The sequence below is a fragment of the Xiphophorus hellerii genome, chromosome 16 (assembly GCF_003331165.1).
Source record: "Xiphophorus hellerii strain 12219 chromosome 16, Xiphophorus_hellerii-4.1, whole genome shotgun sequence".
NCBI classification, from domain to species: Eukaryota; Metazoa; Chordata; class Actinopteri; order Cyprinodontiformes; family Poeciliidae; genus Xiphophorus; species Xiphophorus hellerii.
The window spans coordinates 60,712-75,462 of NC_045687.1; the positions used below are offsets into that span (position 1 = coordinate 60,712).

At 46.0% G+C, this 14,751-nt stretch overlaps 1 protein-coding gene across 1 annotated transcript; it reads left to right on the forward strand.

The window, feature by feature from the left end:
- The first annotated feature begins 1,962 nt into the window (after positions 1–1,962).
- Positions 1,963–14,563, forward strand: mfsd11 (major facilitator superfamily domain containing 11). Its single transcript, XM_032586490.1, has 14 exons — positions 1,963–2,205; positions 7,033–7,165; positions 7,235–7,290; positions 7,357–7,464; positions 7,539–7,618; positions 7,691–7,787; positions 10,727–10,785; positions 10,856–11,015; positions 11,199–11,242; positions 11,314–11,379; positions 11,564–11,689; positions 11,781–11,955; positions 12,711–12,846; positions 12,919–14,563. The coding sequence occupies exons 2-14, from the start codon at positions 7,070–7,072 to the stop codon at positions 13,078–13,080; spliced, it is 1,365 nt and encodes a 454-aa protein (XP_032442381.1). The 5' UTR covers positions 1,963–2,205; positions 7,033–7,069; the 3' UTR covers positions 13,081–14,563.
- Positions 14,564–14,751: the final 188 nt, after the last annotated feature.

A 14,751-nucleotide genomic window follows, 5' to 3' on the forward strand; every position in this document is an offset into this window, starting at 1 on the left:
TGCCTGTGGTCATCGGGGCCCTCGGGGCAGTCACCCCCAAACTGGACCAATGACTACAACAGATCCCAGGAACAACATCAGACATCTCAGTCCAGAAATGTGCAGTCCTTGGCACAGCCAAGATATATATTATATATATATATATAAAATTGTTTTTGTGGTTAAAAAAACAAGTAAAAAAAAGTTTAGTCATCTGTATTAAGTAAAAATAAAACCACAGGATGTTCTTGCAGATAAAAACATGTAGATATGAAATTTCAAAACATAAATGTAATATACTCAAGGAGTGTTTTTACAAGTTCTGAGTATAATGTTAAATTTTAATGCTATTTGTAATGCAGAAAAAACGAAAATGTAACAAACAGAGGAAAAAAGTGGACTTGAGTTACTTTGAACAGAATTCCTCTTGTATTAAAAATAATAATTAAGGCAAGGCACTAACAGTAAACAACACTTAATAATGAACATTTTGGGTCCTATTTCCGCCCCTCTGCTAAACCCACATCCAGGCGCCGAAGTCATTGCTGCATGTGACATTTTCAGTTATAAAGCAGAATTATGGCAATGTGTTTTTTCACTTTTCTTTAAAATTCAAAGACAATAGCATGACAAGGCACTCATCAGTATCAAAAGAGTCTGATATGATAAACTGAGCAGAAAAAAGAAAAGTCACAAGCTAACTGAGGAAAAACTGTTAATAAAAGAGGAACTTCAAATCTTAAATGACATATTGGTATAAATATTGGGCTTTTGTGATGTTGCAAAGTCACCAGAGGTTTAAATATATCATAATTTAACTCTTCATCTTTGTTAGACTCAGTTTTATTATATTAAACTTAAAGATGGAATAGACTTCTTGTACAAGATCCACTTCTGAAACCTTGAAAAAATGTTTATTGTTATTAAAATGCAGAAATTGATTTTTTTTTTCCAGAAAGTCATTAGGTACAGGGAAAATTTCACACATAGTTATAAAATTAATACCCTAATTTTTTGTGGGAGTGGAATAGAAAGATATTTGGTTTCTTTTTTCTTTAGAGATCATCATAATTTTTAAACGTTTTCTTCATAGAGGAAGAACATTGATGTCAAAGTTCCTGATGAATTTCTGGTAGATTTTTGGTCTACAAAGTCACAACATTCATAATCAGAGATTGTGTGTCTTTTTAGTTTGTCTGTTTGTTTTGATTTTGTTTGAGTAATGACCGAATATGTAATCATGTCTGCAGAGTTGCAGAGGGAATTGCCTTTAAGACTATTAAATTGAAGAACGTTTGAGTGTGTATTCTTTATTATCTTGGAAATACAGCAATGTTCACAGAGCAAGCTGTGTCCGCTGCTGCAAAAAAAATTCAAATGTAAAGTATTAAAATAACTTTTGTTTCACTCCACTGAACATGTGATTCCATCTAATTTTGCTCCATATTCAACAAGTCATAACAAAGCACATTTGAACAGCCAAACATCTCTTGCAATGACTTTGGGAAGCAAAAATATGTCTACTGCACATTTAAAATCGCTTTTTGTTGTAGCTGTACTTTTTAGCAGCACAAATATGGATATCGAAGTTGTGACACGGAATCCTTGTGTCCCAATTCTCACATTTTTGCTGCTTCTGACCTGAACACTAGAACCCTTGTTCACCTTGTTTACAGTTAAATATTTATGGGGGATCATCCAGTTTTTGAACGGCTCTAATAAGATGTTTGTTATATATGGACAGGAAATGATCATTTCCAGGAACCAGCAGCGCGTTTCTCTTTCTTTCTCCTGTGAAAAGCAGATTTTCCAACTGATGACTCAGTTTGATAGTTAAAGCATTCTTTGTGTTTTTAAACAACATTAAGGTCAGTTGGACATGAAGTGTTTCTTTAAAAACAGAAAGTTGTAGCTTCTTTATGACGTAGTTTCCGGCTGGAGTTGAAACGTCTCCACCTGGTGGTCACCTCGGGATGATTTTAAACTGGGTTCCTGCTGTTCGGCCAGAAGCGGCTAGCAGCATTAGCAGCATTAGCTTCTCCAGCTGCGTGTTGGTCAGCTGACTGATCATGTGACTCCCGGTCGGTCCGGTTCCCACCTGAGAGTATCTCCATTTCTCCTCGAACTACCCGCAGCAGGGAGGCATGAAGCTGGAGACACAGTGAGAAGCTGCTGGATTCAACAAGCGAGCCGAGCCTGGTTCTAGTTCTGGTTCTGGTTCGGGCGGTGAGTCATTTCCTGCTGCTTATTATTATATCTTTAGATCACCTGACTGGAAGCCACATCCGCCTTAATCATGACATAGAGCCGCTTTTCTGGTTATTAAAACGATGAAAGAGAAACATCTGCAGCTCCAGAGGTTTCCCATCTGGGTCATCTTAGCTGAACAGAACCTTCTGCTGTTCCGGGGGGTTTGGACCTCTCTGACTCTAATATGGATCAGAACATTTATGAATATCTCCCTAGGCAGACAGGATCTACGTTGGTCCAGTTCGGTCAGGTGTGGGTTCAGGGACCAACTGCTGGTCTGTCCCTTTAATTGTGCTTTAACTAGACCAGATGAGAGCTGTGTCCATCAGAGCATGTTCAAAGCATGTTTGTTCTTCATTCAGTGAAGTTAGCCAGTGGTCAGAGGATTCAGTAATCATAGAGATACTTCAAGATAATATTTTTCAATAAAAGAAAAACTACAGTACGTTGTAGTAAAACTACTTTTTCCGTATAAATGGAAGTTGTTCCTGCTCACCTGCTCTCTACTAGAGAAACTGCTTCAGGTGGGAATTCTAGCTGGGCCTTCCTAACATCTCCATGACCAGTTTCTAAACCTGTAGCCAGCAGCATCAAAACTGTAGCCAGCAGCATCAAAACTGTAGCCAGCGGCATCAAAGCTGTAGCCAGCAGCATCAAAACTGTAGCCAGCGACATCAAAACTGTAGCCAGCGGCATCAAAACTGTAGCTAGCGGCATCAAAGCTGTAGCCAGCAGCATCAAAGCTGTAGCCAGCAGCATCAAAGCTGTAGCCAGCGGCATCAAAGCTGTAGCCAGCGACATCAAAACTGTAGCCAGCGGCATCAAAGCTGTAGCCAATGGCATTAAACTGTAGCCAGCGGCATCAAAGCTGTAGCCAGTGGCATCAAAGCTGTAGCTAGCGGCATCAAAGCTGTAGCCAGCGGCATCAAAGCTGTAGCCAACGGCATTAAACTGTAGCCAGCGGCATCAAAGCTGTAGCCAGCGGCATCAAAGCTGTAGCTAACGGCATTAACCTGTAGCCAGTGGCATCAAAGCTGTAGCCAATGGCATTAAACTGTAGGCAGCGGCATCAAAGCTGTAGGCAACGGCATCAAAGCTGTAGCTAGCGGCATCAAAGCTGTAGGCAACGGCATCAAAGCTGTAGCTAGCGGCATCAAAGCTATAGCCAGCGACATCAAAACTGTAGGCAGCGGCATCAAAGCTGTAGGCAACGGCATCAAAGCTGTAGCTAGCGGCATCAAAGCTATAGCCAGCGACATCAAAACTGTAGGCAGCGGCATCAAAGCTGTAGCCAGCGGCATCAAAGCTGTAGCCAACGGCATTAAACTGTAGGCAGCGGCATCAAAGCTGTAGCTAACGGCATCAAAGCTGTAGCCAGCGGCATCAAAGCTGTAGCCAGCGGCATTAAACTGTAGGCAGCGGCATCAAAGCTATAGCCAGCGACATCAAAACTGTAGGCAGCGGCATCAAAGCTGTAGGCAACGGCATCAAAGCTGTAGCTAGCGGCATCAAAGCTATAGCCAGCGACATCAAAACTGTAGGCAGCGGCATCAAAGTTGTAGCCAGCGGCATCAAAGCTGTAGCCAACGGCATTAAACTGTAGGCAGCGGCATCAAAGCTGTAGCTAACGGCATCAAAGCTGTAGCCAGCGGCATCAAAGCTGTAGCCAGCGGCATTAAACTGTAGGCAGCGGCATCAAAGCTGTAGCCAGCGGCATCAAAGCTGTAGCCAGCGGCATCAAAGCTGTAGCTAACGGCATTAAACTGTAGCCAGCGGCATCAAAGCTGTAGCTAACGGCATTAACCTGTAGCCAGCGGCATCAAAGCTGTAGCCAATGGCATTAAACTGTAGCCAGCGGCATCAAAGCTGTAGCCAGCGGCATCAAAGCTGTAGCTAGCGGCATCAAAGCTGTAGCCAGCGGCATTAAACTGTAGGCAGCGGCATCAAAGCTGTAGCCAGCGGCATCAAAACTGTAGCCAGCGGCATAAAAACTGTAGCCAACGGCATTAAACTGTAGCCAGCGACATCAAAACTGTAGCCAGCGGCATAAAAACTGTAGCCAACGGCATTAAACTGTAGCCAGCGGCATCAAAGCTGTAGCCAGCGACATCAAAACTGTAGGCAGCGGCATCAAAACTGTAGCCAACGGCATTAAACTGTAGCCAGCGGCATCAAAGCTGTAGCTAGCGGCATCAAAGCTGTAGCTAACGGCACTAAACTGTAGTCAGCGGCATCAAACTGTAGCCAGCGGCATCAAAACTGTAGCCAGCGGCATCAAAGCTGTAGCCAGCGACATCAAAACTGTAGCCAGCGGCATCAAAACTGTAGCCAACGGCATTAAACTGTAGCCAGCGGCATCAAAGCTGTAGCTAGCGGCATCAAAGCTGTAGCTAGCGGCATCAAAGCTGTAGCCAGCGGCATTAAACTGTAGGCAGCGGCATCAAAGCTGTAGCCAGCGGCATCAAAACTGTAGCCAGCGGCATAAAAACTGTAGCCAACGGCATTAAACTGTAGCCAGCGACATCAAAACTGTAGCCAGCGACATCAAAACTGTAGCCAGCGGCATAAAAACTGTAGCCAACGGCATTAAACTGTAGCCAGCGGCATCAAAGCTGTAGCCAGCGACATCAAAACTGTAGGCAGCGGCATCAAAACTGTAGCCAACGGCATTAAACTGTAGCCAGCGGCATCAAAGCTGTAGCTAGCGGCATCAAAGCTGTAGCTAACGGCACTAAACTGTAGTCAGCGGCATCAAACTGTAGCCAGCGGCATCAAAACTGTAGCCAGCGGCATCAAAGCTGTAGCCAGCGACATCAAAACTGTAGCCAGCGGCATCAAAACTGTAGCCAACGGCATTAAACTGTAGCCAGCGGCATCAAAGCTGTAGCTAGCGGCATCAAAGCTGTAGCTAACGGCAATAAACTGTAGTCAGCGGCATCAAACTGTAGCCAGCGGCATAAAACTGTAGGCAGCGGCATCAAAGCTGTAGGCAACGGCATCAAAGCTGTAGCTAGCGGCATCAAAGCTATAGCCAGCGACATCAAAACTGTAGGCAGCGGCATCAAAGCTGTAGCCAGCGGCATCAAAGCTGTAGCCAGCGGCATCAAAGCTGTAGGCAGCGGCATCAAAGCTGTAGCCAGCGGCATCACAGCTGTAGCCAGCGGCATCAAAGCTGTAGCCAATGGCATTAAACTGTAGCCAGCGGCATCAAAGCTGTAGCCAGCGGCATCAAAGCTGTAGCTAGCGGCATCAAAGCTGTAGCCAGCGGCATCAAAGCTGTAGCCAGCGGCATCAAAGCTGTAGCCAGCGGCATCAAAGCTGTAGCTAACGGCATTAAACTGTAGCCAGCGGCATCAAAGCTGTAGCTAACGGCATTAAACTGTAGCCAGTGGCATCAAAGCTGTAGCCAATGGCATTAAACTGTAGGCAGCGGCATCAAAGCTGTAGGCAACGGCATCAAAGCTGTAGCTAGCGGCATCAAAGCTGTAGCTAGCGGCATCAAAGCTATAGCCAGCGACATCAAAACTGTAGGCAGCGGCATCAAAGCTGTAGGCAACGGCATCAAAGCTGTAGCTAGCGGCATCAAAGCTATAGCCAGCGACATCAAAACTGTAGGCAGTGGCATCAAAGCTGTAGCCAGCGGCATCAAAGCTGTAGCCAACGGCATTAAACTGTAGGCAGCGGCATCAAAGCTGTAGCTAACGGCATCAAAGCTGTAGCCAGCGGCATCAAAGCTGTAGCCAGCGGCATTAAACTGTAGGCAGCGGCATCAAAGCTGTAGCCAGCGGCATCAAAGCTGTAGCCAGTGGCATCAAAGCTGTAGCCAGTGGCATCAAAGCTGTAGGCAACGGCATCAAAGCTGTAGCTAGCGGCATCAAAGCTATAGCCAGCGGCATCAAAGCTATAGCCAGCGGCATCAAAGCTGTAGCTAACGGCATCAAAGCTGTAGCTAACTGCATTAAACTGTAGCCAGCGGCATCAAAGCTGTAGGCAGCGGCATCAAAGCTGTAGGCAGCGGCATCAAAGCTGTAGCCAGCGGCATCAAAGCTGTAGGCAGCGGCATCAAAGCTGTAGGCAGCGGCATCAAAGCTGTAGCTAACGGCATTAACCTGTAGCCAGCGGCATCAAAGCTGTAGCCAGCGGCATCAAAGCTGTAGCCAGCGGCATCAAAGCTGTAGGCAGCGGCATCAAAGCTGTAGCCAGCGGCATCAAAGCTGTAGCTAACGGCATTAACCTGTAGCCAGCGGCATCAAAGCTGTAGCCAATGGCATTAAACTGTAGCCAGCGGCATCAAAGCTGTAGCTAGCGGCATCAAAGCTGTAGCCAGCGGCATTAAACTGTAGGCAGCGGCATCAAAGCTGTAGCCAGCGGCATCAAAGCTATAGCCAGCGGCATCAAAGCTATAGCTAACGGCATTAAACTGTAGGCAGCGGCATCAAAGCTGTAGCCAACGGCATTAAACTGTAGGCAGCGGCATCAAAGCTGTAGCCAGCGGCATCAAAGCTATAGCCAGCGGCATCAAAGCTATAGCTAACGGCATTAAACTGTAGCCAGCGGCATCAAAGCTGTAGCCAGCGGCATCAAAGCTGTAGCCAGCGGCATCAAAGCTGTAGGCAGCGGCATTAAACTGTAGCTTTGTTACGGCATGGAGAGCCTGATGCTACTTCCATCGCTAGCTTGTAAGGTGAGAGCAGTGAGGCTGCAGCCCAGTTCTGAACCTACCATTAACGACCCGCCCCACCTTTCTGATGGTTCTGATGGTTCTGATGGTTCCTGTTTGTCTCTACTTCCTGTCCTCTGCAGGAAGTTTTCCTAATTTGGGCTTGGAAGATCCTCCAGTATGGGTCCAGACGGGAAGAAGCTGCTGAACATCGTCATCCTCGGCTTCGGCTTCATGTTCATGTTCACAGCTTTCCAGACATGTGGAAACATTGAGGTGGGTCGGTTCTGGTTCTGGTTCTGGTTCTGGATCAGCAGCTGAAGCTCCTCCTCTTTGTGTTTGCAGCAAACGGTCATCAAGAGCTTTAACAGCACCGAGTTTCATGGAAGCGGCTATACAAGGTGAGGTTCTGGTCATGGTTCTGGACCCGGTCCAGGTTCTGGTTCTGATGGTCTATTCCTCCCCAGCATGGCGATCATTTATGGCGTTTTCTCCGCCTCCAACCTGATGGCGCCCTCCGTGGTGACGCTCATCGGCCCGCAGGTCTCCATGTTCCTCAGCGGGATCCTGTACAGGTACCACTTCCTGCCACACACCTGAAGGTTCTGACCCGGTTCCGACCCGGTTCTGACCTGTATCTTGTCTCCAGCGGCTACATCGCCATGTTCATCCACCCGCTCACCTGGAGCTTCTACACGGCCTCCGTCCTGGTGGGCGTGGCCGCCGCAGGTACAGCTGACGCTCCTCCTCCTCCTTTCTTCCTCTTCCTCCTCTTCCTCTAACCTCTCTCTCTCTCTCCAGTCTTGTGGACGGCTCAGGGAAACGTTTTGGCGATCAATTCCACCGATCGATCCATTGGGAGAAACAGTGGCATTTTCTGGTCTCTGCTCCAGTTCAGGTAAACCGGGTCATCCAGCAGAACCAGAACCAATGCTAGTGCTTAGCTGGCTGATGCTAGTGAGGGTCTGGTTACCAAGGAAACCACAGACAGGGTTTTACCACAACCCTGAAGGAAAGTATTCACACCCCTTTGTCTTTCTACTCTGACCGGGTTCTGACCCGGTTCTGACCCAGGGAGTTGATGGTTCGGTGTGGACTTTCCAGCTGGAGCTTTGGTCTCAGAGTTCTTCTTGTGGGTGTCGTCCTTTCTCCGAGTTTTCCAGTCAGTTTCCTGTTCTCAGGCCAATCAGAGGAAGCTGCTTCAGTTTAAGTTTCATACATTTAAAATACGGACAATAAAAACAACCGCCATCGTTCTTCATACGGCAGATTTACCTGAGAGCGTTCGGCTCCTACAGGTGATCCTCTCGTCTCGTTTCGAGTCCGTCGCGTGCTGATATTCACACTATTTTTGCCACAGATGAGATTTTTATTGGGGCCTGCCATGCAAAGCAATGGCAGGAACCTATTACTATTGTCGGAGAAAGTGTTTCTTTCTTCTTCTTTATTTTTCTTCCGTAACCGTTAATGCGGCTCGTACCGCTGGGTGCACACCTACAAATGAGGTATCAAAACGTGCAGAAAATTCACGCCATTCCAGCTATTACTTTTGGTGGGATTTGGGCTTAACGTGGCGACATAATTCGCAAAAAACTACGAAAAAAACCCCATTATAAGTCAATGGGAAAAATCCTAGAAATACCCTATTTTTGAGGATTTTCTGTGTCGTCACAATTTCACCTAGAAATGCCATTCAAATTTCATTTTGTAGATACGTCTGTGATCTCTTCGAAAGTGAAGACGGCTCGTCGATACCAGTTACGGTTTGTCCACAATTTGCCTCTAAGCGACCCAAAGTTTCTCATTTTTCCTAAAGTTAGAGTGCGTCTCTGGCTGCTTAGAGTGAGAGATGAAGACAACTTTTTCAGCCCAAATCATTTTTGAAATCGCCATCACGCCCACAAATATCGCACGATTAGTATCACAATCGGTCCTGACATTGATACGCCTGTCTGCTCCGGTAAAATGTTTTCGAAATTTATCTAGACCGTACGGTTTTCTGTCACGGTGCTTCAGAGCAAAGTCATGCGACTGGATTTTCTGAGGCTGTCTGAGGCTCTCTCCCATGTATTTGAATAGAATTTCAGATCTGGGCACAACATTTCTTTCTCTCATCACTGTAAATGCTCTGAGTGAGGTACAGATATGAATCTCGGGACTATAGCAGAAGACACATTGCCCTCTTATACGCTCGAAACGCTTTTCGAATATGTATTACGGTTCCCGAACACGAAGGATTTGTTTCCAATGCTTTTTTTCAGTAAAACGTGTAGGCTCAAACACACAATTGTGTGTTTGAGCATGTATGACTCACAGCTCACACCTGCTGAGACCATTATTTACCATGGCAACGGAACTCAAGAGGCTATTGGCTGGTGGTCAGGACTACAAATACGCATCGCTGTAGTTCTATCTATAGTGGAACACTCAGTTGAAACAGAGGAGGACTGAACTGGCCTTTAGAACTACTTGCTGCTATGGGCTGTATATAACTGATTTAACTCAGTAACTGTTACACATGGGATTAGTTTGGAACTTTAAAATTAAGCATATTGAAAATTTCAAAATAAAAGCCCTGAATATTTTTACATGACGTAATTGCTCTTTTTGGCTTTATTTTACTTTTCCATCCAAAGCACTGTTACACATGGGATTAGTTTGGAACTTTAAAATTAAGCATGCTGAAAATTTCAAAATAAAAGCCTTGAATATTTTACATGACGTAATTGCTCTTTTTGGCCGTATATGACTTTTTCATACAAAGCACTGTTACACATGGGATTAGTTCGGAACTTTAAAATGGAGCATAATAATAATTTCAAAATAAAAGCCTTGAATATTTTTACATCAGCTAATTGCTGTTTTTGGCTTTATTTGACTTTTTCATCAATTTCAAAATAAAAGCCTTGAATATTTTTACATGACGTAATGAAGCATACTGAAAATTTCAAAATAAAAGCCTTGCATATTTTTACATGACGTAATTGCTCTTTTTGGCTTTATTTGACTTTTTCATCCAAAGCACTCTTACACGTGGTATTAGTTCAGAACTTTAAAATAAAGCATACTGCAAATTTCAAAATAAAAGCCTTTAATATTTTTACATCAGCTACTTGTGTTTTGAGCATTATATAACTATTTTAACCCAAGGACTATTACGCATGGGATTAGTTTGGCCCTTTGAAATGAAGTTTAACAAAACTTCCAAAAATAAAAGCCTTGAATATTTTTACATCATGTAATTGCTCTTTTTGGCTTTATTTGACTTTTTCATCAATTTCAAAATAAAAGCCTTGAATATTTTTACATCATGTAATTGCTCTTTTTGGCTTTATTTGACTTTTTCATCCAAAGCACTCTTACACGTGGTATTAGTTCGGAACTTTAAAATGAAGCATACTGAAAATTTCAAAATAAAAGCCTTGAATATTTTTACATCAGCTACTTGTGTTTTGAGCATTATATAACTATTTTAACCCAAGGACTATTACGCATGGGATTAGTTTGTCCCTTTGAAATGAAGTTTAACAAAACTTCCAAAATAAAAGCCTTGACAACATTTTAAATCGTACCGAATGGTGCACGTCCACCTCGCTTAACGTTCTTGCGGTTCTCCGCGTGCCACTGATTACGTCGCGGCGTTCTTTAGCGTCGATGCCGATTTGTAGCGACGACGTCGTGCCCAAACCCCACGGGCGCGCCTCGGCAGGCCCCGGCTAAATTTCTTCCGAAATTTTCTAGTTTCTAATATAATTATGCTGAGTCTGTTATCAGTTTAGTTTCCAGCTGCAGCCGTTTTGGTGCAGAGGTTTCTGATCTGATCTCCTCTGGTTGCAGCTTGTTCTTCGGGAACCTCTACATCTACTGCGCCTGGCACGGCCACGTCCACATCACAGGTAGGATGAGGCGGCAGCAGGCGGCGCCCGACTGAAGCCGACTCACTCCGACTCACTCTGTGTCTTTTAGACAAGGACCGTCGGACCGTCTTCATCTCTCTCACCGTCATCAGTTTGGTCGGCTGCTTCCTCTTCTTCCTGATCAGGAAACCCGACCCGGAGTCTTCCTCCGGTTCTGAGGCGACAGAGTCTCTACTACAGACTGAGTCCGGAGATGGGTCCACAGACAGGTGAGGTTGTCAGTGGGCTGTATAAAGTATTCACCCCCTGGGTGGTAGGAACCGGTTTCCTCTTTGGCATTGAAGACTTTCTGAAGGGAATCCTGGCAGGGGGCGAATTCAGCCTGGCGGGGAACCAGGCTGATGATGCTTCGTGTTTTGAGGATCTGAGTCTCGTGTTTTTTGTCTCTGCAGTTCATCCAGACCAGATCTCTGCACTCAGGCTCTGGACGCTTTTGGTACCATCAACACACTCTTCATCATCGTCCTCTTCCTCCTCTTCCTCCTGACCTCTGCTCTCTGTCTCCAGTTCAGGCCTGCAGGATCTCCGTCACCAAGGAGATGCTGCTGCTGAGCGCCTCCATCGGATACACAGGTGGGTTCTGCTGTAGGACTGGTTCTGAGACTTTTAACCGACCCAGTAGGAACCACCTGCAACCAAGTGGACTCAATTTAGTTTCAAGGTTCTAAAAGCCTAACAACCCTGTAGCTCAGTGAGGTTCTGGTTCTCCAAGATTAATGATTGGGCTCAAAGAAGTTCTGGTTCTGTTCCCTCTCAGGTCTGGAGCTCACCTTCTACAGTGGCGTGTACGGAACCTGTATCGGCGCCATGACCCGGTTTGGGTCCGATGCCAAGAGTCTGATTGGCATCTCAGGGATCTGCATCGGTCTAGGAGAGATCATAGGTAAGCAGCCCGTCCGGTCCGGTTGGAGCGTCCGGTCCGGTCCAGGCTCTGCAGCAGAGCTGTTTATCCAGCTGTTTCCCTTTCCCTCCAGGAGGGGGCGTCTTTGGGATGCTAAATAAGAAAAATCGCTTTGGGCGGAACCCGGTGGTTCTGCTGGGCCTCATAACGCACTTTGTGGCGTTTTTCCTGATTTTCTTGAACATCGCCAGTGACGCTCCGCTGGCGCCGGAGGGCGGCACGGATCTGGAGGCCTTTATCACACCCAGGTAGGAACCGCTGCCCCCTGCTGGTCAGAATCATTCTATGCTTCCACTATCTAGCTACCAAATGAAGCAAAGCCTGCAGACACCACATTTTCAAAAAGTTCAGCAAATAACCTGGTCTCTGCTGGTCTCAGTTGGTCTCTACTGGTCTCTGCTGGGTCTCTCCTGGTCTCTGTTGGTCTCTACTGGTCTCTGTTGGTCTCTACTGGTCTCTGCTGGGTCTCTCCTGGTCTCTGTTGGTCTCTACTGGTCTCTGTTGGTCTCTACTGGTCTCTGCTGGGTCTCTACTGGTCTCTGCTGGGTCTCTACTGGTCTCTGTTGGTCTCTGCTGGGTCTCTACTGATCTCTGTTGGTCTCTACTGGTCTCTGTTGGTCTCTGCTAGTCTCTACTGGTCTCTGCTGGTCACCTGATCAGCTTAAGAAAATTGGACCTCTGAATTACACCATCTTGCGTTGTTTTAAGCATTACTCACCCGTACTGGGTTGGATCAGGTTGGAGTATAAAGTAAATAAAACACAACTGGGCATCCTGTCAAACCAGTATGTGGTTTGACAGGATTCCCAGTCAATCCTGTTAAACCAGTATGTGGTGTCTTGTGGAGCAGAGTTGGGCCTCCATATTGGGGAGGGATAGTTGGTGTAAAACACCTGACCTCCAAGCGCTTTCTCTTCTTTACAACTCAACAAACTGGAACAGTTTGGCTTTTGAAAAACCAGTAAAAAGTTTCTGGACAAACTTAAAACTCTGTGTGTTGCAGTGTTGCCGTGGCGATGATCTGCAGCTTCCTGCTGGGCCTTGGCGACAGCTGCTTCAACACGCAGCTGCTCAGCATCATCGGCTTCCTGTTCCGGGACAACAGCGCCCCCGCCTTCGCAGTCTTCAAGTTCATCCAGGTTCTGGTTCCGGCCCAGATCTCCAACTCGGTGGAACCAGACCGCCGCTAACTCTTCTCCTTCTCTCTGCAGTCCATCATGGCCGCCGTGGCCTTCTTCTACAGCAACTTCTTGTTGCTGCACTGGCAGCTCCTCATCCTCGTCGTCTTCGGCTTCCTGGGCTCCGTGTCCTTCTTTGCTGTCGAGTGGCTGGCCGAGTCCAGGAGGAGGGACTCGGACTACGACAGCATCTGAAGCGTCCAGGAGACGCCCAGATGGACGGACGCCAGGAGACGCCGTCCTCCCAGATAAAGTCACCTTGCTGGATGGTGGAGGGTAAACCTGGAGCGGATCACGCCTGAGGAAGCTGCTGCTGTAGATGTCTGGAGAGACCGTGGACATCCAGGTGGTCCAACCTGTCTCTGGAGACGTTCCTCATTTGCTTTAAACAGAACCTGCTGCTGGTTCTGGGTTCTCTGCAGAACCTCTGAGACCAGAACCAGAACATCTCAGTTTAAATGACACACTAACACACAGGTGTCAAACTCCAGTCCTCCAGTCTGCTGCCTTGCAACCTTTAGATGTGTCTCTGCTGCACCACCTGAACAGAATAATCAGGTCATTAAGGTTCTGGAGAACCGATCTGCACAAGGAGAAGGTCATGAAGCCGTTTCATTCCAGTGTTTGTACCTGTGGCACAGCTAAAACCTGCAGGACTGGAGTTTGACACCCCTGCACTAACTGGAGCTGGGTTTATTTAAGGGTGTCGGCGTCCATCAGTCCAGATATAAATGCACACCACACTTTTCAGATTATTAAAATGTAAAAAAACAAAAAAACAATCAATAATTTCGGGAATCTTGGATCATTTTTCTCCCTCCGCATAGTTCTGATCCCCGAAGCTTGGGTTTGGACTAGGCCAAAATGTGACGAAATGTTCTGGAAGACTTGGAAGTAATCGGGTCAGAACCTTTGAACTGGAGTTTATTCAGTTTGTCCAGTTATTTGAATTGATCTCAAAGGGAAATTAGTGAGTAGAAACGTAGTTTTATTATTTTTATACTAATTTTGGAGCTCCGCCTTCGACTTCCTCTGGACCAGCCCAGGAAGAACCAGTTTAACGGCACTGGTTCCAAACCCAGCAGATAATCCAGGTTATCGCGCTCCGGCTTCCATCTGGCTGATTTCAGGGTTCATTTAATCCGAGTCAATAAGGGAAATAATCAGTTTCATATTTCTTAACTGTAGTAATTATGGATTATCGATTGTTTTTTGTTGCCAATAAAATCGTATGTAAAACATCAGCTGCTTATCTGGTTACAGCAGGAACCAAAGAGTTAAAGATGGCTGACGTGGACAGAACCGGCTTCAGTTTGCTGGTTTCTGGATCTCAGCAGAAACGGGTCGGTTTTTATTCTGGGTCATAAAACCAAGACAGCGGAATAAGCCGATATTTTCTGACTGTATTGATCCTTGATTCAGTTTCACCAAAACAGTAGCGCGTTAGTTACCATGGCGATTTATCCTGTGCAGCTAGCCTGCTCCTGACCAGGCTAACCGCCAGGCTGACAGGAAATACCTTTATCAATTTAAAACTTATCCACAGGAAACTGATCGAGTCCAAGAGTAAAATCAGACAGCTGCTTGTTTGTCTCATTGATTTTACCATGTTTCTGTCCTTTCTGTTTAATTGTTTTATTGCTTGACACTGTGCAATAATTAAAATACTTTACCAATATTTTTTTTTTTATTAATTCCAAAATTCTGTAAGAACACGGATCCGTCTGTCAGCCATTTTGCCTCTGAAAGGAGCAGAATGATGGCGTCACAATTATCCGCTTTGTCCTCAGGCTGGTTTCCATGGTTACCGCAGTACTTAGCACTGGTTTATATAAATACAAATGGGAAGAACAACGGTGCTGGTTC

What these genes read in the sequence shown, in the direction of transcription:
- mfsd11 (XM_032586490.1), top strand. Translation starts at nt 7,070, where the DNA reads ATGGGTCCAGACGGGAAGAAGCTGCTGAACATCGTCATCCTCGGCTTC. An exon ending in AGACATGTGGAAACATTGAG is followed by an intron (nt 7,166 to 7,234) that starts GTGGGTCGGTTC and finishes TTGTGTTTGCAG; the next exon opens with CAAACGGTCATCAAGAGCTT. An exon ending in CATGGAAGCGGCTATACAAG is followed by an intron (nt 7,291 to 7,356) that starts GTGAGGTTCTGG and finishes ATTCCTCCCCAG; the next exon opens with CATGGCGATCATTTATGGCG.